Here is a 26,970-nt window from a genome sequence, read left to right on the forward strand (position 1 = left end):
AGCACCTTCTCTGTTGTGAACCCTGTCGCCTATTAAAGTCTAGTTACAGTTGCCACTGACTCATTTGGTGGGAACTCGGGACCAGGCCTTCTCTGAGGCCGCCCTAGGACTTTGGTATGCGCTCCCTGTAGAAATAAGAGAATTTGTTTTTAGGAGGACCCTGGAGATGTACCTGTTTTCCCAGGCTTTTAACTTAAATTTAAATTTTAATGTGTTTTTATTTATTGAGATTTTTTATCTGTTTTATGAATTTTGACAGTTTTATATATTTTTTATATTATGTCTTAATGTACACCACCTGGAGATTTCTATATCAAGTGGTATAGAAATTAGATAGATAGATAGATCTGATTGCCAGGAAATTTTGGACCTACAAAAGGAAGTACTTTTTCACCCAGTGCATAATTAATCAATGGAATTCTCTGCACGGGATGTGGTGATGGCCACCAGCTTGATGGCTTTACAAGGGGCTAAGACAAATTCATGGAAGACTAGTCTATCAATGGCTACTAGTCTTGATTCCTATAGACTACCTCAAGGCTCAGAGGCAGGATGCTTCTCTGAATACCTGTTGCAGGGCAGTATCAGCACGAGAGAAGGCATGCCCACCTCTTGCCTGTGGGCAGGGGCGGATTAAGCTTTTTGTCACCCATAGGCAAACCCCATCCTCTTGCCTTTAAAAAAAAATAATAGTGCTGCTGTGCAGTGGTGGCAGTAGCTGTGGGGAGCGGGTGAGGGGAGGGGAAGGTTTTCCCTTTTGCCCTGTATGTACTCTTTACCCTTTTCCGCGGCTGCTGGTGAGATGGGGTGTGGCTGCGGAGGAGGACTGAAAATGGGCTGCATGGCAGAGAGGCCTGTGTGGTTCCTTGGGAGGAGGAGAGCTGGAAGGAGCTTGCCACCCTCCCGACCCCACCGCCAAATGTCCTTTTCAAAGGTAACAGGGGGAACTCTCCCCTCCTTGCCCCCACCTCTCCTCCCTGCAGCCACCACCGCAGTGGCACCCAATCCCACTGCCAGCAGTGGATTCTTTACAGGGCAAAAGGGGAAACCTTCCCCTCGCCCCCCTCCCTGCAGCTACGGCTGCTGCCGTGCAGCGCTGTTGTTTTTTAAAAGATAAAAGGGGGAGACTTTCTCCACACACCCACCCGCACTGCAGCCGCCCCCGCCCCCAGAGAAGGGCAGAAAAATTTGAGGCGCTCCTCAGATTTTGCCACTGCAGGCAAATGTCTACTCCGCCTCTCCGTTAATCTGCCACTGCCTGTGGGCTTCCCAGAGGTATCTGGTGGGCCACTGTGGGAAACAGAAGGCTGGACTAGATGGGCCTTGGGCCTGATCCAGCAGGGCTGTTCTTATGATCTCCCAAATTCTCTCCTCCCTGCCACCGAGTTTCAAAATCTGAGCCCCATGAGACCTGCCAATTCTAATTAATCACCCTGCCACAAGATCCCAGCCTCCTTGGAGGCCATGTTATGTAATCCAGAACTTAGTTATACTGTAGAAGATCAGACTCTGGTCACATTCATTGAATGACCAATCTGCCCAGATTGTCCTCTTCCTGGTGAAGCCTGCACTTTTGCCAGGCCCTGAGAGGCTTCATGCCCTGAAGGCCAGAGTATATATGATGCTAAAATTGTAGCCTAGCATGCAAACAGCTGGCCTTGTCCTACTCCAGCACAGCATCTCTCCAGTGACTGTTGCTGGTGTCTGCTTTCTGTTTATGTTTATGATTGTGAGCCCCTTGGGGACCGGGATCCATCTTTATTTATTTATTTACATCTATGTAAACTGCTTTGGGAACCTTTGTGGGAAAGTGGTATATAAAAATCTGAAGTAGTAGTAGAAGAAAGATAGAAAAGAGCTAATAAGGAGAATAGTGGAAGAAGGCTACAGAAGAAGCTGAGGAGGAGAAGCAAAGACTTGAGAAGTATCTCATCAGATAGGTCTCACTCTCTGTGCCATTTCAGAAGATAGGCCGGCATCTGTGGAGGAAATGTATTCCTTCTAGAGGGGCATGTTATGGAAATCACTGCTCTTGGCTCATGCTCAAAATCCTTCAGCATGAACACAGTACCATAAATGTTCTCCATATTGAGGGCGGTGTGAAGCAAGAGTACAAAGACACATAAAGAATGATCCCAGGACACCAATGTAAAATAGGATTTCCAACACTGAAACTTTAGCTACACCATCCTGGAAATAGTTTCCCCAATATTTTTCACAATATAAAGCCCCTGAGATCTTCAATAGTGTTTTCCAGAGCCAGCTGAAATTTGATGCAGTTTTCTGGAGATGAGTCTAGGCAAGACCTGGAGGAATGGTATCTCTTGTGCAGGACTGTACAAATTTATCATCTAAGAGCATTCACAATTTTTTTTGTCTCAAGAAATTTTCAGTACTAAACACCAGAGGTGCATCTAGGAAATTTTGAAGCCTGGACCTAAAGCCCTTTGGAGATCCCCCTCCCCTGCAAATTAAGCATCATCATGCTCGGCCAGGCAACCACACCACCCAGGACAAACTAAAGAAGATTTGGGGGCCCTCGGGGACTGTGGAGGCCCTGGACTTCAGCCCAGATGTCCAGGAGTAAGAGCTCCTCTGCTAAACATTAAACAACACTAAAACAACCCTCCAGGATTGGCCCAGAGCTTCCAGGAATCTGCATCCATCTCCAGCTGACTGTTGAAAACAATCTTGGAGATTTGAATAACTTAATATTGTGAAAAATATTTTTTTTAAAATTCTGGGGGGCAAATTTGAAAATAAAGTCCTAAGTGGACTAGGCTAAGCTGACCTTGAATTCCAGCCACTAGGCTTCCTGTTACAGGTGCCAGGCAGGCCCTTCCATTGTGAATGTAATGTAATGGTCCTTCCATTAATATTGTGCAAAATATTGGGGGAGGGGGAATCCTATAGGAATAGATTCAGTAGGAGCTGGACACAGCCCTACCTGAGATACAAATTTGAAAATAAAAGACTACTAGGCCTGCTTACCTTGAATTCCATCCACTGGGCTTCCTGTTACAGGAGCCAGGCCTTCTGCCTTATCTCAAAACAGCAAAGCAAAAGGGGAGGGGATGATCTGTTCTTTAGAATTGTGCCTTTACTTCCCAAAATGGCAATTGGTCTCTATGTGAATGGCTCAGCCCGCACAATTGAAAGTTGACCATTCATAGATAAGTTGTATCTGAAGGAATATCTGAGGGGCCAGCCCTACCAAGATTACTTATGCCATTGTGCTTTAGGATGTCTTGAAGTTATTGGTTGAAATTCCTGTTTGTTGAAAATTCATATTGACTGATCATTTGCCAACTCATCAATTTCCATGCAATTTTTCTTGCCAAGAGGGGCCTAAGACAAGAGAAGGCATTTTGCCCCTACCAGTTTTGAGGAGGCTGGAGCAAGGAAACTTTGTCAGGTGATTCTGTAATCTGTAGGTCCCTTACTCCTTTGTCTGCCAGCACGAGACTAGATTCAGAGATGAGAGAAGCAATGGAAACACAGAGAGCCGGGTCTCACGATCAGTGAGACCCGGTTTCTGCAGCACAGTGGGAGCCCTGGGTGGCCGGATCAGCCGCCCACATGATTGCCAGCTCTTGACGGAACTGGCTTAGGCCTGGGAGCTCAGGGGCCGTTTGGCCCCCAGAAGCTCCAGTATGCCCTGCGTGAGCACTCAGGGCATACTGGGGAGATCCCTGGAGCTGGGAGGCGGCTTTTTGCCTCCCCTCCAGTGGTCTACTAGTCAGTAGCCATGGCTACTCACGATCAGGAAGCCCGGGTTTAGGGGAGGGCTACAAAAGTGGGATAGCTGCTTGTAAGCCACCAGGCTCGCCTGCGAGCCCGGTGGTTTACACGAGCAGCAAAAACCGGGCTAGGCTCTCCTAGCCCGATTTCTGCTGCTCGTGAGAATAGCCCCAGGGGCCTATTACAGTATGTAGTTACAGATTTAGGTTTACTTGTGAGTAGCAGCTGCATAGGGCTGAAATTCAGATCTTGACCTTAGCACAGAGGTAAGAGATATTTAACCCTTTACTTCCTGGCTGTTTTCTCATTGAAAAATGCTCTCCTAGCAACTATTTAACCTCAGAGTGCCGGTGATATACCTAAGGTCTTACATGAGGCTCTGGCCCTCAGGTGTCAACTAGTAAACCATATTAAGACTGTGAGTCTTAATATAGTGTTCTCATGAGTAGCCAAGAATGGGCCAAGGCAGCCAAGCCCACTCTTCACAGCTTGTGAGAAGCCATGGGAGGAAAGCAGTGGTGGGTTCCACCACCGCAGCACACCTGCTTGCAGAGCCTGCAACTTAAACATGGTTAAGGGAGCAAGCTCTCCCTTAGCCCCATTTTTTAGATAATCTGCCAGCCCCAGCTGCTTGCAGCTGGGGCAGCAAGGCAATGCCTCCTGGCACCTTGACCCTCCATGCTGCCAGAGAAGGCAGCTGCACATCTGGACACGTGATCTCCGCACTCAGACCAACAGATCTGGGATTGCCTGCAGGGGAGGTAAGTTAGTTAGTTAGTTAGATTTATATGTCGCCCTACTCCCATAGGACTCAGGGTGGCTTCCAAGCAATAACATATGCAGCAACACAATTCCATAAAAATATATCTTACATAACCTCATAAACCACAACCCCATACAATACTCATTCCACATGACATAATAACCATGGATTACAGGATCACTCTACGCCTAGCTATCTAAGCAACCAGACACCCGGCGGAACATTTCAGTCTTACATGCCTTAAGAAAGGCCAACAGATTTAACCTCAAAGTAACCTCCCCTGCCCCTTCAAGCCCTTTCTCATGGATCATGAGAAAGGGCTCATTGTCTATTTGCTCTGCTTGGCCATCAGGTCTGTACTCACCAAAACCTATCCTAAATTAATAATTGTGACCACTGACTTAACTAAAAATAAATAAGGGTCAAAGCAAGAATGTGTGATTAAATATACCGGCCAAATTCTCACAGTCATGGCAAACTCAGTTAAAATTGGCTGTGATCACTAAGCCCCGTGCTATCACTAACCCCCGTGCATTTAAGCCCCATTCTGTGAGAACCTGGTATTTCCAGGCAATCTCAGTCAAACCGCTGCAGTTAAATCACATTTAACCGGGATAGATAACTGGGATCTGGAGGTGTTGTTTTTGACCTTTAAAGCTCTAAGAGGCTTGGGCCAAGACACTTGAAGGCCTGCTTCCTCATATGATCCTGCAACCTGTTAAGATCAGCAAGGGAGCCCTCCTCTGTCTCTCTCGGATAGCTAAGATTTATTTAGTTGCCACCTGGAGGAGAAAGTTTGGCATTAGTATTCAGCATTGGTGTGAAAGGAGCCTGCAGAAAGAGAAAGGAGCCTGCATGTATAGCATGCAGTTTGGGATCCTGGCTGATCAGGGTTCCTAATCACACGGAGGAGCCCTACTCATATGCAACTGCGCATCATATGTAGGACCCCTTTCCCACAAACACTGAATGTGTCTGTGCCAGGGGCGTAGCTAGGGTATAGGGGGCCCGTGTTCTCCCCTCTCCCTGGCAACTCCTCGGAGTGAGGGAGATAATGAAGAAAAGAAAGAGAGGTGGAGCTGGGGAGCCCTCAGGAGCCAGGGGCCTGAGTCCTTTTAACCCTTCTGCTCAATTATAGCTACACCCCTGGTCTGTGCTTTGGGACATGGCCTCTGGGTATGGCAGGATTAGGGCCAGAAGTTGTGATCCTGCTTCCTCCCCACACTTTCACTGAAGAGGGGATTTGGTTTTCTCCTCCAACTTGCCCAAATGAAGCCTCCTATCGGTATGGGATCTTTGTCCTCAGTTGGCTGCAAGGTTGGGGGGGGGTCTTTTTGACTGGATTCCTGTGCTTTTAACAACTGCGTGGGAAGCAGAAATTCAAGTGCGGAAGCCTTTCCCAGCAGATGCCTTTCTGGATTTACGTCATCTTCCTCACGGTGAGGGAATGGGAAGTTACTATTGCTGAAAGAGTTGAGGGCAACAATAAGAAAGGTAAGGCAGCTAGAATTATCAAGGAAGGAAGAGAAATCGAGAGAGCAAATATGTGGACTCTCTTGTTATATGGCCTGGTCTGTGCAGAATAATTTGCTTCTTAGGAGTGGCTGTGTTCCCTCAACTTCCCTTTTCATAGAAGTTAATAGGCTTCTGGGCTGGCAGGCTCACTGTGCCTTCATTTGCTCATTCTGCAGGTGGAGGCACAATGTTCATATTACATTCAGAGCACATCATTCCCCAGAAGACTCAAAGGCCTTCTCTAAATTGAAAAAAGAAAAGCAATTTTCAGGAACTTCTCATAAAGAGCTCCAGGATCCGAAGAAAGGATAGACATGCATGAATTTTATTTCATTTTTTGCACTTTTGTGTGAACGAGCTTTCAGTGGCTCAGCATGCAAACAGGATCATTGAATATATGGATAGACACGCCGTACAGTCAGATTGCATGTCAGAGACTGTGTAATTTCTCTCACATGTCTTCTACCTGCTCTAACTAGGGTGGAAATAACGTCTGTGTGACTGCGTTCTAGGTTAGGGGCAGTGTTCCCTCTAACAGGCATTCCCAGATCTTGTTGATTACAACTCCCTCCCCAAGCCAAAGGCCATTGCAGTAACACCTGCTGCAGAGCATCTGAGAATCCTTGTTAGAGAGAGCACTATTGAGGGGTGTGCAGAACTCCTCAACCTGGTTCGATTTGAGTTGGTTTGACCTCGAATCAGACCAGCCCCTCCCTGCAAGGGGGCCAGTCCAAATTCAAACTGAACTGGGGCTGGTTCAGATCAAACTGGTTTGGCCCAGTTCAACCTGGTTCTGGTGGCTATGCTTGTCAAGGGGAATCCAGTAAGGATTCCCCTTTACATGCAAAGGGGATCCCTAACTCTAAAGGAGTTGATGGGGTAGGCGGTGGGGCAGGTGAAAGGGCACCTTACTGGTGCTGGGAGCTTGGGGCTGGCATAGTGACAGCAGTGGTTCCTTGCCGGCGCTGGCAGTGGCTCCCCCAGGTCCCACTGGCACCCCCCTCAGCAGTGCGGGCCTGTGAGGGCCCGGTTCTAGCCTCAGCAGCTGTTACTGCTGAGGAGCTGCTGGCAGGCCACTGCCACACCCTACCGGCTTCCCTCTTACCAGCATAACCACCCGAACTGGGCTGAATGGAGCAGAACTGGTTCAGCCTGGTTCAACTGCATGAACCAAACCGCTGGCCGGTTCTAATGCACCGTTTTGCATCTATTTCCTACGCCTGAATTGCTTCACCAAGTAGGGAGTTACTTATGAAAGCTGAGAGACAGGGGAAGGCAACAGAGAGTGGGCTCTTGCAGACAATCAGAAGGAGCAGTTTGGGACTTGGAAGGTCCCTTACCCCACAATGTGCAGATGAGCAGAGCCTCCATTGGGCTCAGGAGAGCTGGAGCTGGTGAGCTCAGAGCCAAGAAAGCTGTCAAGAATGGGAAGCATCTTCCCACAATGCTCTGTGCAGCCAGGGGGCAGGAAACCTCCATAGCCATGCTCTGAGGCCACAAGGGGGAAAGAGGAGGGGCAAACCCTATGCCAGCAATTGCTAGCATGGACTATAAAGTAGCCTGTACAGAACAGCTCATTCACAGATAGCAGCCCATCGAACTGCAATGTCCTCTCACAGATATGGTGGCTGGCTTCAGAAACATGAAACAGCAAAAAGCAGACACACAATTGACAAATCATGTATGTGGGCTCCTGCTCTTCATCTGGGTTAGGACTGAGGGTTAGAAGCAGGGTTACCCAGATTCGGACTAGCAGGGCTTGGGGCATTTGCTCTGATTCACATGTGCATACAACCCTGGGTTAGAAGCAGACAACCCAGGTTTAGATGCTTGTGTGAAGAAGCTTTGGCCAAATACAGATGTAACAGGAAACCGGAGGTCCCTTCACCTCTGGTTTCTGTAGCTGTACATCCGAAAGCGGGCAATAGCAGTAAAGGGCAAAAAGGGACCCACGGTTTTCCTCCCCAAATTCCAATCTGAACCTTTGGTAGGGTTTTGCCATCATAAACTCCAACATTTTATTCAAATGCTGGCATCAACATTATATTTAAATGCTGGCATCTCAGTTTTAACCTCATGGACCTGGAGTTGAAGGAGGAAGCTCCTCCTTCACTCCAGTTGCCATTGACTGCTGAGGCTGTCCTTCATTAAAGAAGGACGACCCAGCAACCAGTTCCCCCTCCTCTCTGCAGTCAGCATGACTGCATTTATATTGCTCTCCATTTTGTCTGACTGTGGACAGGGGGGGGAGGGGTGTATGGACCTGTGAGCCCATTGAACCTATGGTTTGGTGTTATGTCTGAAGGTCATGAGAGTGTCTGGGGAACCTGTAAAAATTTTTCTAGGAGACAGTCCTTTCCCCCATATGTCCTATAGGAATCAAACTAGGAACAGCAATAAGGAAAATGCTCTCTGAGCCTCAACACCAGCTAAAGCTGAGCCCCTGGTGGCGCAGTGGTAAAACTGCTGCCCTGTGACCAGAAGGTTACAAGTTCGATCCTCACCAGGGGCTCAAGGTTGACTCAGCCTTCCATCCTTCCGAGGTCGGTAAAATGAGTACCCAGAATGTTGGGGGCAATATGCTAAAATCATTGTAAACCGCTTAGAGAGCTCCGGCTATAAAGCGGTATATAAATGTAAGTGCTATTGCTAAATGACTGGTTCAGATCAAACTGGTTCAGCCTGGTTTGGCCAGTTCAGGATGCTTGGAAAAGGAAACCCAATAAGGATTCCATTTTACAAGCATTGGGGATCCCTAGGAGGTGAAATGGGGTTGAAAAGTGGGGGTGAAAAAATGGGGGTGAAAAGCAGGGGCAGCTCCATGGTAGTGGTGGGCTGGTGGGAGCTCCCGTGCCAGCACTCCCCCTTCAGTGCATGCCAGCTGGGACCTGGTTTGGGCCTCCAACCATGTGTGGAAGTCAGTGGCTTCTGCTCATATGTGGAGGCTTGAACCGGGCCCCAGCTCGCATGTGCTGAAGTGCGGGGAACTCCAGTGGGGCCTAGAGGAGCCACTCCCAGCCCGCCACCATGCAGAACTGCCGCCGTGGGCAAGGTGACCCCCCCTTTCAACCCCATTTCACTTTCTAGGGATTCCCAATGCTTGTTAAGGGGAATCCTTATCAGATCCTGAACTGGCCAAACTGGGCCAAACCAGTTTGATCTGAACCAGGCCTGGTTTGGCTTGAACTCAGACCTGCCCCACTTTGTCAGGGTCAGGGTCAGTTTGAGCTCTAACCAGGCCGGTTCAAATCTAACCAGTCCAGTTCAAATGTTTACCTTGCAGCGAAACCTAGTTATAGAAGTAGCCAAAGCCTGACTTTCATCTATAATAATGAATTCCACAGTGCATGGGCTAAAACAGAGAAGACCCTGTTATGGGAGGTTCTCTCGACCTTACTTTTATGTATCTATTATACAAACGTTGGAAAGCAGATAAACCTAAATACAAGCTCTTCCTGCAGTGTTGATTTGGGGGAATTGCCCTGCAATTTTGTAGCCATATAATTAGTATTAGATTTTGATAAAACATCAAAGCATTTTTTTCTCCCTTTCAAATTCAGTATCATTCCAGTGTTAACAACTGGCTGAATAAGCAGTTCATTTGAAGGTTCACTTAAGCCTCTGCAAATACCCAGCAGCAGGAACAGTGCTTTTTCTGGTAAGTAGAGATGAGTTAGTAGGCCATTTCTATGATGAGCTAAATATCAATGTGTCCCCAACATGTATACACTCATTAAGATAATTATCCATCCTCAGCCTCCAGTGACCAAGCCCCTCTTCTGAAGCAGATAAAAAGCATCAGTCCAACATCCAGACATATTTGCTCTCATCTTGGGTGCTTACATTTTGTTGCCATCCTAAAAGCAGGGCTGACATGTCCCGCCAAGTTGGCAGCAAATGCTATGGAGGCAGTAGGAGGGGTTTCAGCTCAAGGTCTCTGGGTGGCTTTGGGAAACCTGAAAGTAAATGCAGCTACAGCTCCTATCCATTGCTGAAGAGTCTTGAGATAGATGAAAGTCTGGGCAGCAGGACTATTTCTGACCTAAGTGCAGGAAGGCAATATTATCGAAATGGTGGCTATGGGGGTGGTAGAAGTGGTGCCATCACTAGGTCAGGAGGTGGTATCCAAAATGTGCATGTGCCTCTCTTGAAGCCAGCCTATATACAACTGGACCCGGAGATTCCCTATGTGAAGACACAGGAGAAAGAGCAACTCAAGATCCTCAACGATGAATTTGCCTCATTCATTGACAAGGTGAGGTGAGAAGCATTGCTTCTGTTGATTTGTTCCTTATCAGCATCAGCAGAAAACTCCCACCTCTGTGCATCTCCAAACAGACGGTGTGCAACACATGATTAGGCCTTTTGATGTTCTGAAGCACGGTCTGATGGGTTAACATTTGTGCTTAACCAGATTTGAAGTTAATTCTGGTGAGATATTCGACGCATACTTTGTAGCTGGACCATCTGCCCTGGCCCGTTGTGACTAGAAGCATTTATATATTCTGATGCTCAAAGAAGCAAAACGAAAGCAACATGTCCCTGAACTGTAGCTGAGCTCCTGCCCCATTCATGACAGCATCAATCAAACAATGTGAGTGACTTACCATCCAACATATTTTGTAGGCCTGGCCTATTTTCAGTCAAGAATTCAGAGCACGTTTGCCCGCATTAGACTGTAGTGTGTTAAACTACAGAACCTTTCTTGAATAGGACTTTTGATGCAATGGGACCCACGGCTGGGCAATGGAGACCCAACCTTGGATATGTGGGTTTTAAATGGTTAAAATCCATGTATCTGGGGTTCCTAGTTGGCTGGAAATGACCTCGAAGGTGGTTTCCCGCCAACATTTTGTTGAAAGGAGATATTTTGTGGTTAGTTCCCCCCCCCGAAATTCAATTTTTATTGATTTTAACAATAGTAGTATTGTCATTCATTACAATATACACAAAAGTGGATTTCCCGCACGCTTCTCTTCATGAATCATCGGCTATAGAGTTTACCCTTGCTATAATAATAATTCAAAACCTAAATTTGAACCCTTACAAACACAGTTAATCTACCCAACCTGCAGCTTTTTACTAAATTTCAAACCCTGCTGTAAAGTCCATAGTAGGAAAATAGTTCTTTAGATACAAGAATGGTTTCCAATCTTCTTTGAAGCCTTCCAAATTTTGGTCTCTTATCAGTGTTGTAAGTTTTGCCATCTCCGCATGTTCCAAAATTTTTATCAGCCAATCTTCTTTTGAAGGCAGTTCATTACTCTTCCATTTCTGTGCATATATAATTCTAGCCGCTGTAGAGGCGTACATAAAAAATGTTAAGTAAAGGAGATATTTTGTGGTTCGTTTGTAAAATCCTCCTCCTCCTCCCCCTGCAGTTTCTTGTGGTAAATGGCCAAAATTGGGGGGTTTGGGGGGGGGATTGCTGGACAGCTGGAGCATGGTATGGCACTCTATTTCTATTATTTATTCCCTTTTTAGCTCTTTTAACCCATTTTAAACCCCCAGGAACCTAACCCCCCAATTCTCATTCACTCAGTGAGCCTCTTCTCACAAGCACTGGGAAGGGCTCATGGGTGGGCTGCGGGGAAGGCGGGTTAAATCTACCTTCCCTGCAGACAGTTGTCTCCCCTTCCCTGGGTGGGCGAATCACCGGCCCAGATGAGCAGTAGCTTCCTCCAGCAGCTCCGAGGGTCGGGTGCCAGGACATGCCGTTGCACATTGCTCTGCACATGGATTTCTGATAATGCACCATGCAAGTGTGTGGTGCATTATGGGGATCCCCCCTCCCCTCCCTGATGTGCCAGCCGCGGCTGACATACAAGCAAAAAAAAGAGGTTTAGGGAGCGCTCGTTTCCTCAGCCTTGTTTTAAAGGGTGGCTACTTAGGCGGGTTTGCTGTCATGTTGCCACCGGGATCGGCCCAATCCCGGCAACTCACACACGTGTGCAAAACCAGGCTGGGCTCCCTTAACCCAGTTTTGCATGCGTGTGTGAATAGCCTCACAGTCTCGTTATCCGCAGTTCAGGTATCCACGGCTGTAGCTGGGAACAGAGAACGAGGTCCACCTGCAGTCTGTTTCCTGTAACACAGAGAACAGGAAGTAAAGAGGAGAGGATTTGGCCCGGGCCCAGAAGGAGTTGCTGAGTGATGCAGCAGATCTTGTGCATGCCTTGCTTATTAAAATATACCCTTTGTTGACTTTATTTGTGACTCAGTTGCTTGATAGAAGCAGCTCTTTCCCATTACTATGTTGCTCTGTTTCTGGCCTGGGGAGGAGCTGTGATATAGACGCCTTGTATGTGAGCATGGACTTCAGATGCTACCAGGAGACACAGGGTGGAGCTGTGCTGCAACAGCTCACACATCCCTAAACCGAATCTCAAAGGAGGCTCTGGGAAAGGGTTCCTTGTCGCTGTGACTGATAGGTGTGATGAACTTCTCTCCAGTGTGGTATTCACCATCTGTGTGCCTTGTGGTTTTCAGGTCCAGTGCTTAGAACAACAGAACAAGGTTCTTTCCACCAAGTGGATGCTCTTGCAACAGCAAAGCCAGAAAGGACTCACCAAAAATTTGGGTGCTGATTATGAAAGTCACATCAGAGAGCTAAAGTGGGAACTAGACACAGCCACTAGTGAGAAAAATGCTCTGGAGACAGAACTGTATAAAGTGCAACAGCATACTGAACACTCAAAGAGAATGTAAGCTGTGTATTCCTGTTTATTAATAATACACCATTGCTTCAGATCCTCACCTATTTCCATGGCTGAAAGGCTGAAAGGCTCTTTATACTCATTATTGGCACCAGAGGCATCCTTCCTCAGAGTTGCCCCCTGTCATTAGTGTGGTGCCCTGTCTATAAGTGATCTTAACTATTTTTAAAGTGGGAGCTGCAGCCACCAAGAGGGCTCCTTCTGTGAAAAGGGGAGGAGAGAGAGAATAAAAGCAGTGGCCAGGGAATAGGCTCCCTTAGCCCGCTTTTGGGCAATTGTGGGAATAGCCTCATTGTGTGCCGTTCTTCCTGGTGGGGCGGGGGGGATGACCCCCACACACAGACACACACACATGAGGCAGGATGGGGAGTGAAATTTTACTTACTTACTTACTTACTTACTACATTTATATCCCACCCCATACAAAAAAAGTCCCTGGGCGGTTCACAATATAAAGCCATTGAAACATTGACATAATTAAAACATTTTGAAATACAATAAAAACCTCTACAACTGAAACTATACAACTATAAACTAAAAGCTATAAACTAAAATTGTCTTCTTTCACTGCATACAGGTACGAGGAGGAAATTGGCAGACGTATGGCAGCTGAGAATGAGTTTGTGGTGCTCAAGGAGGTAAGAGCTTTAGCTCTTTACAGAATCCCATGGTGGTGGGCAGTAAGAGTAACCCATATCTCTGAAGTGAACCCGGGAAGCCAAAATGATCAAGCAAAGCCTTCTCATGAATTTGCTTCCTAAAATTATCATGGTCATATTGAAGATATATAACATTGAATCTAGTAAATCAGCACTCAGCATAATTGCCTCAAAATATTTATCAATTTTAAGTGTCCCTTAGTCAAGTTTTTAAATTGAAATCTTAAAGGGGAAAAAATGTAGGATGGAGTCTACAGAAATAACTGGCTGGTATCCTGATTAAATTTACTGAGCAAGTCCCACTGAAATTAAAACAAGTTAGGCATACTTCTACTGTTATTGATGGAGGAAGGTGTCAGGTGTCCGAAATAATCTATTTGAGGTTGTTAATTTTTACCCCCAGTAGGTAAATCAGCAGAACATTAAGGAATGAGCACACACTCCATTTACAGAGTGAGGCTATTCTCACGACTGCAGAAAATCGGGCTATCCTTTACTAGCCCGATTTTCTGTAATCGTGAGAACCACCGGGCTCGGCTGCGAGCCCGGTGGTTCTAGGGAGGGTAGCACGCTCAAATACCCCTCCCCTAAAACCAGGTTTGCAGATCAAGTGCTCTGCAAACCTGGTTTTCAAGTTTGTGAGTAGCCACAGTGCAGCTCCACGCTGTGCCGTGCCTACTCATGAGGAGACCCCCGGAGGGGATGCGAAAAACTGCCTCCCAGCTCTGAGGGTCTCCCCAGTATGCCCTGCGCACTCGCACAGGGCATACTGGAGCTTCTGGGGGCCGCGCGGCCCCTGAGCTCCCCAGCCCCTGTCAGCTCCGTCACAGAGCCGGCAATCATGTGGGCAGCCGATTTGACCGCCCAGGGCTCCCTCCTTGCTCGTGTGCGGGGAGAGCGGGCTAAGAGCACGCACCCTGCTAAACCGGGTCTCACTGATTGTGAGACCTGGCTCAGTAGGTAACAGAGGATGGTTGAGTTGTTGCAACTTTTAGAGAAAACACATGGAGATCCTTGTGGAACTAAATACTAAGTGTTTACTCGTTAAGTACACTTGGATAGGAAAGACGTAAACCTAATCTAAAGAGCTACATAATGAGGCGGTTCCCATGATCAGTGGGAACTGCTGAGATGGGGTTTGCGAGGCGAGTGGGCTTAGCCTGCTGTCCTCGCAGACAGCCCGTCAGTCAGCTGTGGGCAGCCAAACCGGCCACCCACATGACTGCCGGCTCCGTTACCAAGCCAGCAGGGGCTGTGGAGTTCAGGGGCTGTGCAGCCCCCGGAAGCTCCACCATGCCCTGTATGAGCTTGGATGACATGCTGGAGAGACCCCCTGAGCTAGGAGGCTGCATTTAGCCTCCCCACCAGGGGTTTCCTCATGAGTTGCTGCGGCATAGAGCCACGCCGCGGCAACTCACGATAAAAAAAACCCGGGTTAGCGGAGTGCTCGCTCCGCTAACCTCGGCTAAGGGGAAGGGGAAATAGTGGGGTTTGCTGCTGGGAGCTGCACGACTCCTGTTGGCAACAGACGATCAACCAAAAGTGGACTAGGCTCCCTTAGCTCGCTTTTTGTTGCTCGTAAGAATCACCTCAATGAATAGGTAAGGAGGGAGAGAGATATTTCCATCTTCTCTCTAGGAGGAAAGGAAGGATTGTGACTCATCACAGGAAATGTGGAAGAGTCAGACCAGGGGTCATAGAGTAGAGACAGGTAGAACAGTTAGGTAGACCCTTACTTACTATCTCTACTCCCAATGCCCCTAGTGGTCATTAGGATAGTTGGTGCAAAATGTTGATGCACTGGAACTCCATCTCCAACAGAATCTAACAAGATTTATGAAGTACAGGGAAGGTGTAAAGTATGTGGCAGATAACACAGACCTATTATGAAGCAAAGTGCTTTGCTGAATGAGGCCAAGGACTATCTAATCTAGCATTCTTTCTGATTTTCTTTGCTCCCACGCCCACCCCCAGGAAGTTGACAGTGTCTATCTGGAGACTGGCAAATTGCGTTCTGAGGTGGAAAATTTGACTGGTGAGATTGACTTCCTAAGCAAAATATTCCAGGAGGTAAGAACAGCTTCCCTCTGCTGTTGCAGGAGGAAGCTTCCAGTTCACAGCAGACTTCTTTTGTGTCTTTAGGCAGACTCAAAGGGCAATCTTGAGATGTGCAAACACCTCCTAGGAAATTCTGCTGATGCCATCAACATCTTTTACTTTCCTCTAAATCCTCCAACTGTTTGGAATTTGTGTAAAATGCCACTTGTGTAAAACGCCACAGAACACTGCTCTGAATGCTATGGGCATGCGTTGTCATCTGAGCCAAGGCTAGGGTTGCCATACCACCAATCTTAAACTTAGTATGGCAACTCTAGCCTTGGGTCAGATGACAACGCATGCCCATAGCACGCAGAGCAGTGTTCTTCACCGTGTTCTTCACTCCAGTGGTGGCCCCCATCAACCCTAAGTGTGCTTCCCTGATTGTTTCTTGGGCCTGTGTGAAGCTTTGGCCAAAACTGAACATGCTGCACAGACTCCCTGGCACCACATGGAGAGAACCATTTCTGGTCGGAGACAATAGGAGTGGGGATGTGCACAGAACTGGGCGGGGGAGGTTCGAAGGCAGTGTGTGTGAGGGGGGTCAGACTTTAAGGGTGGGGGAGGGTGCACTTTGTTTCCTACTGCACAAATGGTGTCCATTCACAAACATCCCCTTATCCCTGGATTTTCTAACAGGAAGAAAGAAAATGAGGTGGAAGGGGAAATGAAAATGGATAGAAAAAGGAAAAGATAGAAAGAGAGGAGAAATAAGAAGAGAAGGAATGGAGGAAAACAAAGATAGAAGGGAAGCAAAAGGGGTTTTGCAAAGAATGTGAGAAATTTAGGGAAGGCTCCAATACATTTTTAATAAGATAATGAAAATTGAAGGAAAACAATATTCATCTTTCTTTTCTGTTCCCTTTGCCTTTCCTCCCCTCCATTCTTTTTAATAAATCGATTTCCTTATTTAGCTCCATAGGCTCAACTACACACTAGGGGTGTGCACAAAACCAGTTTCCCCGGCTCCATTTGAATCTGAACTGGGCCAGACCAGTTTTGTCCCCGCCCCAGATCGGGACCTGGTTAGGTTTGAATTTGAACCAGTTCGGGCCCAGTTCAGAGCCAACTGGAAAAGTGGAATCCGGCAAGAATTATGGGGTAACAGGAGCAGGTGGCTTCTAAAAATCTTTCCAAAAAGATAGAACTTTCAAGTAAAGTACTCACTAGAGCTGCTGGCAGTGCCATTAGGGGCTGTGGTTGCAATGCACTCTACGTGGGGCTGCCTTTGTACACAGTCCGGAAACTTCAGTTAGTTCAGAATGCGGCAGCCAGATTGGTCTCTGGGGCAACCCAGAGAGACCATATTATACCTGTTTTGAAACAGTTACACTGGCTGCCGATATGTTTCTGGGCAAAATACAAAGTGCTGGTTATTACCTTTAAAGCCTTGAACGGCTTGGGTCCGAGATATCTCAGAGAGCGCCTTCTTTTACATGATCCCCACCGCACCTTAAGCTCATCTGAGGAGGTCCGCCTCCAGTTACCACCGGTTCGTTTGGTGACGACTCAGAGGTGGGCCTTCTCTGTAGCTGCTCCCGGGCTGTGGAATACACTCCCATCAGAAATTCGTAATCTTAATTCCTTACTGAACTTCAAGAGAGCCCTTAAAACCCATCTGTTTGGCCTGGTGTTTTAGGGTTTTTAATTAGTTTTAATTGTTTTAATAATAATAATAATAATAATAATAATAATAATCTTTATTACGGTCGTTGACCAGCACAAATTGTTTTAATGTTAACCTTGTTTTCAGGGTTTTAATTGTTCTGATAGTTTAATTGTTTTTAAAGATGTTTTTAACTGGTGTTCATATTTATATTTCTGTTTTAATTGTTATTGGTTTTAATGGTTTCTGTTTTTAATTGTAAACCACCCTAAGCCATTACAGAAGGGCAGTATAAAAATCAAATAAATAAATAAATAAATAAATATAGTAAGACATCAGCACATCAGGAGAGTGGCAACCATTGGCCACAATCTTAGAGGGGGCATGCCCAGTGCAATTGTACCTTTTTAGCCTCGATCAATTCCCCTCAGCAGGGAAAGGGATTTAAACCCTCTCCTCCCATGCAGATGCAGAACTACTGATATTGGGATGCAGAGGGGCACCAGTTTCCTGTTACTCCTGGAAGGGGTCATGATGACATCCTAGGAGGGAACACGTATATGATGGTGGGCAAATGATCCTGGGCTTTGATCCAATGTGACAAAGGATGTTCTTGGAACAGCAGACCTGGTCCGAATGCTCCAGGAAGCCCCAACACACTCCTGCCCCCATGTCAGCTGGCCAGTCGGGGATTATCCCTCTCATGACAGGGCTAGTCCATTGGGGAGGACCAGAGCTCCATGAGCTTGGGGCCTCCATTGGACTGCACTCTCAAGAGGTAAGCCATCCAAATCTAGGAGGCCCCACTAATGTGGGGCCCCCAGAATCTCTAGTTAGTAGTAGAGGTCATACTCTGTACCTTCCCCTGTCCACTGAGTTCCGACATGCTCCAGAAGAGTCCTGGCCACGCCTTGTATCCAGACAGTCTTGGGTGGGCAGAGTAGGGAAACACCGGGGATAGAGCCTACTCCATATTCAAATGTCCTGGGCTTGGACCAGTGTTGCGGCATATGTAAACCGGCTGCAGTGGGGCATCCTGGGGAAAGTCACCTGTGAATTACAGTGACCCCTGGCAAGCCAGGTGGCCATGTGGGGCATAAAAAACATGGGCATGTGTTGCAGGGAGACTCCAGACTGCAAGAGGGAGTGCTTGGACTCCTGCTTCGCAGTAGTGGCCGGGATATCCTTCCCTGGGGCTTGCAGGGATCTAGCAACTGGGCTGGGTGGCAACAGCTCTCCGGCCTGCATGTGTGCCTCTATGGCTTCTTACACTCATGAGAAAGCGGTCCTTGGCAGGATGAGATGATCATCCCACATTGGGCTTTCGAGCCCATTTAATGTAACCAATACCTAGCTGTAAACCAGGATGGTTCTTCTCATGAGGTATGGTCTAGACTGCATGCTTGCACCCAAGTGGAAGGGGCTGTCCCTCCCTTCCCCTACAAACTTGTACAAAAAATAGAACAGAACCTCTTACGCTCTCCTTTACCCAAACTTCGGGTATCACTCCCCTGTCATGTGTGATCTTCTTTGGGAAACAACAATTGAGTTGGCCAGTTCCTTGTGTCACCAGGACTCCATGTGCTTGTGCAAATATTTCTGCAGCTCTTGTTTTGTGTAGACCTCTACCATTGTGCCCATCTTATCATTCCATCTCTTTTTGTGCAGATTGGCAAAGTGGGAGACATAAGATGCAGTGGAAAGCGGCCCTCCCTCAATGTGGTTCTCTCTCTTTACATGTATTGTAGGTTGGGACGTGCCAACATGGCATCCCAGCATTTTCATTGCCTGGCATTTTCATTGCCGGGCAATGAAAGGAGGAGTTCGGAGACTGTGGAGTGTGGGGCAACTGATAAGAGAGGCAGCCAGTGAGAACCGTGGCAGGCATAGAGCTGACACATTTCTGGGATGGTCTGAGCCTCCTTCTCTATGGTATTGGGAGCAGCCAGTACACAAAACTCAGGTTACGACGGCGACAGAATCCAGACATCACGATGCCGGCTTCAAACCTGAGGTCTGAAGCAGAGAAACTCACTACAAATTGAAGGTTCAAATTATGGTTTGGGATGGAAAAGCTCAGGTTCGATGGTTGACAAAATGGCGGTTTTATGCATTTGAACAACCATGAAACTGAACCTCTGGCATGTTCGCCTCCAGATTTATGTTATGTGCAAAGGCTGCCATTAAGTAAGACTTGCTGCTCTAAATGACCACCATTTGCTCTCTCTGGTATTGATGTGATTTGCAGGAGGTATCTCAACTGCAATCTTTTGGGGAAAATACTTCGCTGGTTGTCCCTATGGATAATAGCAGACACTTGGATATGGAGAACATCATTCCAGAAATTGAATCGCAGTATAAGCTGATTGTCCAACGTAGCCGTGCTGAGGCCGAGTCAGAGCTGCAGAAGAAGGTGAGTACTGTACTAGCTGAGAAAATGAAATTGTTTCATCTCTTCCATGGTTGAATTCAAAATAGGGTCAAACTACCCGTTTCATTAAGTGTGTGTTTTGCAAGTACATGTTGGATTTTAAAAATGTTAAACAGCAGCCAGATTGGGTCCCCTACATCAGCAGGAAGTGGGGGCTTCAGCAGTTCCCCCTGCTGCAGTCTGGACCTGGATTGGACAATTAGTTAGGCTGGTGGGCTGTTTGAGCTTGGGATGGGGGCCACATGTTTTTGTAGAATGTGGCACTTGGAAGTACAGACAAGTGATAGCTTGTGTGTGATTGCTCCCCTGTGCTTTTTTTTTTTTTAAAAAAAATCAGTATGAAGAGCTGCAGTCAAAGGCAGGGGAATATGGAAGCACTCTGCAGGTTTCCCAGAGGGAACTCACTCAGCTCACCCATCAGAAGACGAGGCTACAGAATGAAGTGGACAACCTGAAGAGACAGGTATAAACCTTTGTACGTAGTTTGGAAACTTCATTTCGTTCAAAATGCGGCAGCCAGATTGCCCAATGGGGCAACCCGGAGAGACCATATTATGCCTGTTTTGAAACAGTTACACTGGCTGCCAATATGTTACAAGGCAAAATACAAAGTGCTGGTTATTACCTTTAAAGCACTGAAGGGCTTAGGTCTGGGTTACTTTAGTGAGCGCCATCTTCTGCATGATCCCCACTGTACCTTAAGGTCATCTGAGGAGGTCCGCCTCCGGTTACCACCGGCGATTCAGAGGCGGGTCTTCTCTGTAGCTGCTCCTGGGTTGTGGAATGCACTTCTGAGCTCATTATTGGCCTTCAGGAGAGCCTTTAAAACCTACCTGTTTGGGCTGGCCTTCCAAGGTTTTTAAACTGCTGTAAATGTTCGGCCTGTTTCTCCTGGAGGCTTTACACACAGGGCGTCTGCCCTGACTCTTCTTCAGAGGAGAGTGTGTGCATTCACAAACCAGCCAAACTTACCCTGAAGACCCTTCGAGGTTCTAGGACCCACTCCACACACAAATTGGGCTTTGTGAAGCGAATTCTCGCTTATCTTGATGTATTTCTGGATTTTTTAAAATGCTGGTTTTAAGCTACTTTTTCTGGAAACACCGGAGCAAATAGGGAGAGGCACAGATGTAGACTCATTAGCATGATAAGAGTGATTTTAGAAATGCAGATATCACTCTTAAGGAAGCTCTCACTCTCTCCTCCTCCACATTGGCTAGAAGGCATGCCATATGAACTTACATCAAAACAAAATCCAAGAGCAGAGGGGAGGGGCTGCGTCCCTCAATGCTGTCAGTGTAGTTCAAAGTGGCTTCACTCAACATTTGCCCCGAAGCATGAAGCCATGTGCGAATAACTCCCAGAGTTTTTAACTGTTTAAATGTTTTAACTGTTAATTGGTTTTGTACTGTTTTTATAGTTTTAATTTTAACAATTGAGCTTGTTTTTATTTTGATGCAAACTGCCTTGAGCCATTTTTGGAAGGGCAGTATATAAATTAAATGGATGGATGGATGGATGGATGAATGAATGATAAGGCATGTAATTCTCCCTACTATGGAAACAAGATTAAGTGGGTAGGAGATCAGGGGGTCCCAACCGTGGGCCCCCAATGTTATTGGATTACAACTCCTATCACCCCATCAAAATGGCTGATCATCTGGAGACCCAAAGCTGGGAACCCCTATAATAGATCAATAAAATATTTTCTGCTTTGGAGTCACCAGCTCCTGCACATGATGAACTACAATCATACACCACCATCCCCAGGGCTGCTGAGAGGTTGGCTGACGTGTAGGGCAAAACATAATCTTGGGGCCCTCCTCCTGCACTTCCCCCCTCTACTATGTAGGGCTTTCAACCCTTTGCGGCTATACAAATACTATTATTATAGACTCCCCTGTGAATCTGCCCACGCCTTAAATCAGCCTCAGAGGCCCACCTCTAACTTGAATACACTTGGTGGGTACTGAGACAGGGCCTTTTCAATAACATCACCTCATGTGAGGAACTCTCTCCCTGGGAAGGTAAGTCAGATTCCCTCTTTCATTGCCTTTAATGACTGTTTACTTTTGCCAGACTTTTCATAGGTAGCTTATTAAATCAGCAAAACTTGTATTTGTTTCATGTGTACTGTGTGTGTTTTTAAAATGTTGCTTTATATTGGTTTTATTTTTATTTTTAAAATTTGTATTGGTCCACTTGTTCTGCAACTGTTGGAGGATGGAAGAAGGCCAGTGCCTTTGCAAGGAGGCTGTAGAGTATCTGCGGAAAAGGCTTCTTCTGTAGCCAAGCACAACTCTCAGAGACATATTTCTGGAAGCCTAAAGGACTTTTGGAGGGAGAGCAGAGGAGCACAGCCTTTTTTCCGCCCTCCTACCACTGTGGAACATGTGGACCAATTAATATTTTGTTCTACCACTGTTAATGGCCACGCCACTTTGTGCCTGTTTTTCACAGGGAAATGCAGGCCATAGATCAGTAAAATAAGTAGACCTTTGATCCAACATGGAGATTCTTATGGTAAGACAAGTCTTTCAAATGAAAGCAAATGGTGGGGCAAAGGAACTTGTACAGATGGTACTAAATCAAATAACATGGATGGGATTGTGCTAGGGATGCAGGCAGAAAGTGCCTGATATGTTGCGGTTTGTTCTTAATGGTGAGTCGGTTGCTTTCCATTGCAGGTGGCTAAGCTGGAATCAGATATTGAGAAAGCTGAGGAGAAAGGAGACTCGGTTGTTAACGATACAGTGAGCCAATTGAACCAATTCTCCACAGCCTTGCAGACAAATAAAGAAGAGCTGGCCAGCCTTGTGAAGGGTTACCATCAACTACTGAATGAAAAGCTGGCTCTGGATATCGAGATCAACATGTACCGTGGGCTGCTAGAGGGAGAAGAAAGGAGGTATGAGTTTCTGGTTGCAGCTATTGTTAGCTTTGGAGGCAAGCGGTGTCACACCAGGCAAAGGATGGAGAGGGATGCCAATGACAGCTTTGAAAGGAACTGGAATCCATGCTGCTTACACCACCCATCAGGGTGGCAATTGTCTCAGCTTATCTCCAGAGACAATTGAGACAAAATGATGGCTTCCAGAACTTGACTTCTCTTCCCTACACTCTACCCAGACTTATTCCAAAAAGGGGCTAGCCTGGATGCTCGATTCCCAGAAGGTTCTTCAGCTCTGGCTATCTTATGTTAGAGACACAGGACCGGGTCTCATGATCAGTGAGACCCGGTTTCTTCCAGTGAGCGGGGAGAGAGGGCTAAGCCCGCTCTCCCTGCACACGAGTGTGGAGGGAGCCCTGGGTGGCCGGATCGGCCGCCCACAGGATTGCCAGCTCCGTGATGGAGCCGGTGGGGGCTGGGGAGCTCGGAGGCCGCACAGCCCCCGGAAGCCCCAGTATGCCTTGCGCGAGCGCACAGGGCATACTGGGGAGACACCTGGAGCCGGGAGGTGGCTTTTTGCTCGCTCCGCAAACTCTGGCTAAGGGCAGGGGTACTTGAGCGGGTTAACCGCTTGAGAAACACCGGGCTCGCAGCCAAGCCCGGTGGTTCTTACTTTTGGCAAAAATCAGGCTAGGCTCTCCTAGCCCGATTTTTGCCAATTGTCAGAATAGCCCCACATACTTGTCTACTGTTGCAGATGGACACTGGTGTTTTTCAGAGTGCTGAAGTTGCTATGATAGAGTCGCTCCAGTGCATACAGCTATCCTGCTATTGTCTCTGATAAACAGTTTGTAGTGTTTCAAAAACAGGCAAGGTCTACTTTGACTAGAGAAGACAGTGAGGCTATTCCCACGATCAATGAAATTCAGGCCAAGCTCTCAAGGCAGCTAGCCTGCCTAAAACGCCCTCCTCTTAAATGTGGTTAACGGAGCGAGTGCTCTGTTAACCTCATTTTGTTGCTCATGTGTTAGCGACACATATCGACACATGAGTAGACCCCTGGCCAGGAGGCTGCAAGCAGCTTCCCAGGATTGGGTGTCTCTCCAGGATGTCCCGCACACCCGCACGGGGCAAGCTGGGACTTCTGGGGGCCGCGTGGCCCCCAATCCCTGCGGCCCCGCCAACTCTGTGATGGAGCCAGCAGTCGTGTGGACAGCTAATCCAGCCACCCAAGGCTACAGGCTCAATCGTCTGTGGGGAGAGTGGTCTAAGCCCGCTCTCCCCACAGACCCGAGAGAAGCTCTTTTCACGGATCGTGAGAAGAGCTTCAGTGAGGCGCTTCACATGATCTGTGTGAAGCACCAGATGGAGTTCGGTGGGGAGAGCGGGCTTAGCCCGCTCTCCCTGCAGACGAGCAGTTGCTCATTGCTGGGAGGCCGGATTGGCTGCCCAGATGAGCGGCTGCTCCACTCGAGCACTCCTGTGGGGTCGGGGGAAGGGGAGCACCACCGTGTGGTGCCCTGGCCCTTCTGAACTCCAGAAAGGCACCATGCGAGTATGTGGTGCCTTCCTAGGGTCCCCCACTCCGAGAGTTCCAGCCATGGCTGCAAGCAGCCATGGATGACACACCATCCAAAAAACAAGGTGAATGGAGTGCTCACTCCATTAACCTCCTGTAAGGGGAGGTGGGCTAGCCGCCAGAGAACCACCGAGCTCACCTGTGAGCCTGGTGCTTCCCATGACTGATCAAAACTGGGCTCGGCTCCATCAGCCCATTTTTGATCAATCATGAGAATAGCACCAGTGGATCATAAATAATATTTGTGAAATATAAATATAAATATTTATATAAATATTTAAATATAAATATTTGTGAAATATTAAAATGAGTCATTCTGGTTAATCAGCATTATTGTAAAACAGAATGGTGTGCTGCTTGGGTATGGTATCCTTTTGGTATGGTATGCAGCTTTGTTTTATTTATATCAGAAAAAGGGGCTGTTCTCGTGAGCAGCCTAGCCCAGGCTAGGACATCCTGGGCTAGGCTGCTTGTGTGGAGTGCCGAGATCCACACAGATCCCAATCTCAGTGACCTGTGCTGCTCATGAGCTAAACTTTGTGGGCACAAACCCCCCCAAAGGGGAAGGGGCCGGGTCCTCCTTTCCTAACCCTTCTTTGTTGAAAATAGAACTTGACTGCTTCCGAATCCCTTCTGGGGGGGTCTGCCTTTCAGACCCTGTGAATAGCACCCCCCACACCAACCATTTGCATGGATGGTGCGGGCAGTGGGCTGTGGAGTGAACCCTTCCAGCCATTCAAAACTCCTGGGCCAGGGCTGGTGTTGCGGCATATGTATGTAGATCTTGAAGCGGCTCATTGATTACCGGTTTCCAGCCACCCTGCCACCATTGGGGGCTGTGAGTAGCCGTGCACATCTCCACATTGATGGGTGGGTTGGCAGGGTGCAGGGTTTGACAATGACTTGGTGGCAGTCGCTGAGACTAGGAAAGCACTTGCCCAAGTGCCCATGCCCTCAGCTTTCCTGCATGGAGCATCCTCCTTCCGTCTTCCACTCTCATGAGAAAGCTCTCATACATTGAGAGCATCACCTCGTACAACATGAGTACCATCTCATTCATTTGGCCTTCATGACCCACAGATGGTTCTTCTCATGAGGAAGAATATGGGAGAAAATTTCCTCCCCCACTTTCTGTGTGAAAAATAGAACTTGGCTGCTCCAGCTTCCCTGCCTGGGTCTGCCTTTTGGCTTCCCCCTCCTGGTGCTTGTGATGGGATGCCCAGCTTGTGCTGCCAGAGGCATCTGGAGGGCCACTGTGTGAAACAGGATGCTGGACTTGGGCTTGATCCAGCAGGGCTGTTCTTGTGTGCTTATCTCTAACACATGAAATGCTGCTGCTGTGCAAGAGGGAAATACCAGTCCTGACTCCTGAAATATCACAAATCACGCAGTACTTCCATTATTCCCAATGGGAGTACTGTACAATGTGCAACTGAGCAGGAGTCAGCAGTAGCAATGCTGCCCTCTTGCATGTGCGATAGAGTGGTGCCACGTGTGATAGAGCCCTGCAGCAATGTAGACAGCTCTGGAACTGCCCACATGATGCTAAGGAGTATTTTTATTGGAGGAGGGGAAGTGTGTGGGCATATTTAGCAATTTATATACCCTGCATGAATGTCATGAAAGTTTTCTCTCTTCAATAGGCTGAATGAGAGTTCCTCGGTGCTCTTGTAAATGTAAGTAGCTTTAATATTTACCCCACAAACTTTGTCTGGAATATATGGGTGGAATTACATGTTGTGTGCTCAGGGCAGCAGAGAGGGGCAAAACACACACACACACACACACACACACACACACACACACACACACACACACACACCTGAGGCTATCAAGATGAACCAATATATTGGGGCCCCACTGCCTTATGGACTCTGGAGCAGTTTGTTCCCTGTGCCCCCATCCCACCCTTGTGTATGTAATTCCAAAATTATTTTTAAGGCCAGTTTTTGTTTTCATTGCTGCCATGAAAGCTGCAATATGAATGGAGAGACTGGTGCACAATAAGAAGGGCTTCTTGGTCCTCTTTTCCCCTCATGCCAGTTTCCTGCTGAAAGCCACTACCACCATGCTGCTTTTCCTCCCAGGGGAGAAAAGGTATGAGCATCAGTAAAAGTTGCAGTTCAAATAATGAAGCCCCATCTTTACCTTGCAGCTGTGACCGGCCTGACTCTAAACATCTCCTGAGGTAGGGTCTGTGGAGGAGAAATAGGAGCTGGATTTGAGCCTGGTTTTGGAAACACAAGAGGCTGCTACACTTCCATTTGCATCTCTGAAGAGACGAAGGCACTTTGGAGCCTTTCCGATGTGAAACCTTTCCAATCCCAATGGAAAATGGACCAGTCTCTGCACTCTTCTGGGAACACTGACTGTATACTTTTTCAACTTCTGCATGGACTGAAAAAGGATGAATTTTCTTGTTAGGAAGTGAAAAGAGATACAATTTGGCTTCATACATATAGACCCTTCCTTCCTTCCTTTCTTTACAAGATATGAGTAAACATGTTTGTTATTTTCAGAGGACTGGCTCAAGCGAAATGCCAAGAGCTATGCTGTGCCATTCACTGAGGGCCAAATAAGACGTGGGACTTCTATGATGCAAATTCCTGGCCTCTTTTTAACTTTTGAAACAGCAATCAGTTTGCACGGGAGCTAAAGCTCACGGAAAGGGTGGGTTGACCCTTTGCGGCCCTGCTTCCCCAGCTTAACACTCCACCTCCCAAAGCTATTAAGTTTGGAACAGGGGAATTTGTTGGCACCATTTTGGGGGCATTTCAAGCATCCCTTTCAAATTCTTGGAAAGCCCAAATGGTGTTCAAGGTCAGCTGGTGGGAGTTTGCATGCCATTAAACTCTGTCCAACCCCCCGCCCCCCACCCCCTCCCCTGTATTGGCAACCTCTTAGTGGGAGTTAGTATTGGACTCAGGACCCAGTTTTCATTTCCATCTCAGTACGCACTCATTGGTAAGCATG

The 26,970-nt window shown here is 47.5% G+C and overlaps 1 protein-coding gene across 1 annotated transcript; it reads left to right on the top strand.

The window, feature by feature from the left end:
• The first annotated feature begins 5,910 nt into the window (after positions 1–5,910).
• On the top strand, positions 5,911–26,712 carry LOC128344045 (keratin, type II cytoskeletal 79-like). Its single transcript, XM_053293478.1, has 11 exons — positions 5,911–5,998; positions 9,616–9,677; positions 10,173–10,274; positions 12,509–12,723; positions 13,313–13,373; positions 15,369–15,464; positions 19,346–19,510; positions 19,866–19,991; positions 22,216–22,436; positions 25,641–25,673; positions 26,153–26,712. Exons 1-10 carry the CDS (start codon positions 5,911–5,913, stop codon positions 25,669–25,671), a joined length of 1,167 nt encoding a protein of 388 aa, XP_053149453.1. The 3' UTR covers positions 25,672–25,673; positions 26,153–26,712.
• Positions 26,713–26,970: the final 258 nt, after the last annotated feature.

The sequence above is a fragment of the Hemicordylus capensis genome, chromosome 2, assembly GCF_027244095.1.
Source record: "Hemicordylus capensis ecotype Gifberg chromosome 2, rHemCap1.1.pri, whole genome shotgun sequence".
NCBI classification, from domain to species: domain Eukaryota; kingdom Metazoa; phylum Chordata; class Lepidosauria; order Squamata; family Cordylidae; genus Hemicordylus; species Hemicordylus capensis.

Coding starts and splice junctions, on each gene's coding strand:
- LOC128344045 (XM_053293478.1), top strand. CDS start 5,911: ATGCCTTTCTGGATTTACGTCATCTTCCTCACGGTGAGGGAATGGGAA. Junction 5,999..9,615: donor TGAGGGCAACAATAAGAAAG/GTAAGGCAGCTA, acceptor CTGAATAAGCAG/TTCATTTGAAGGTTCACTTA. Junction 10,275..12,508: donor TTGCCTCATTCATTGACAAG/GTGAGGTGAGAA, acceptor TGTGGTTTTCAG/GTCCAGTGCTTAGAACAACA.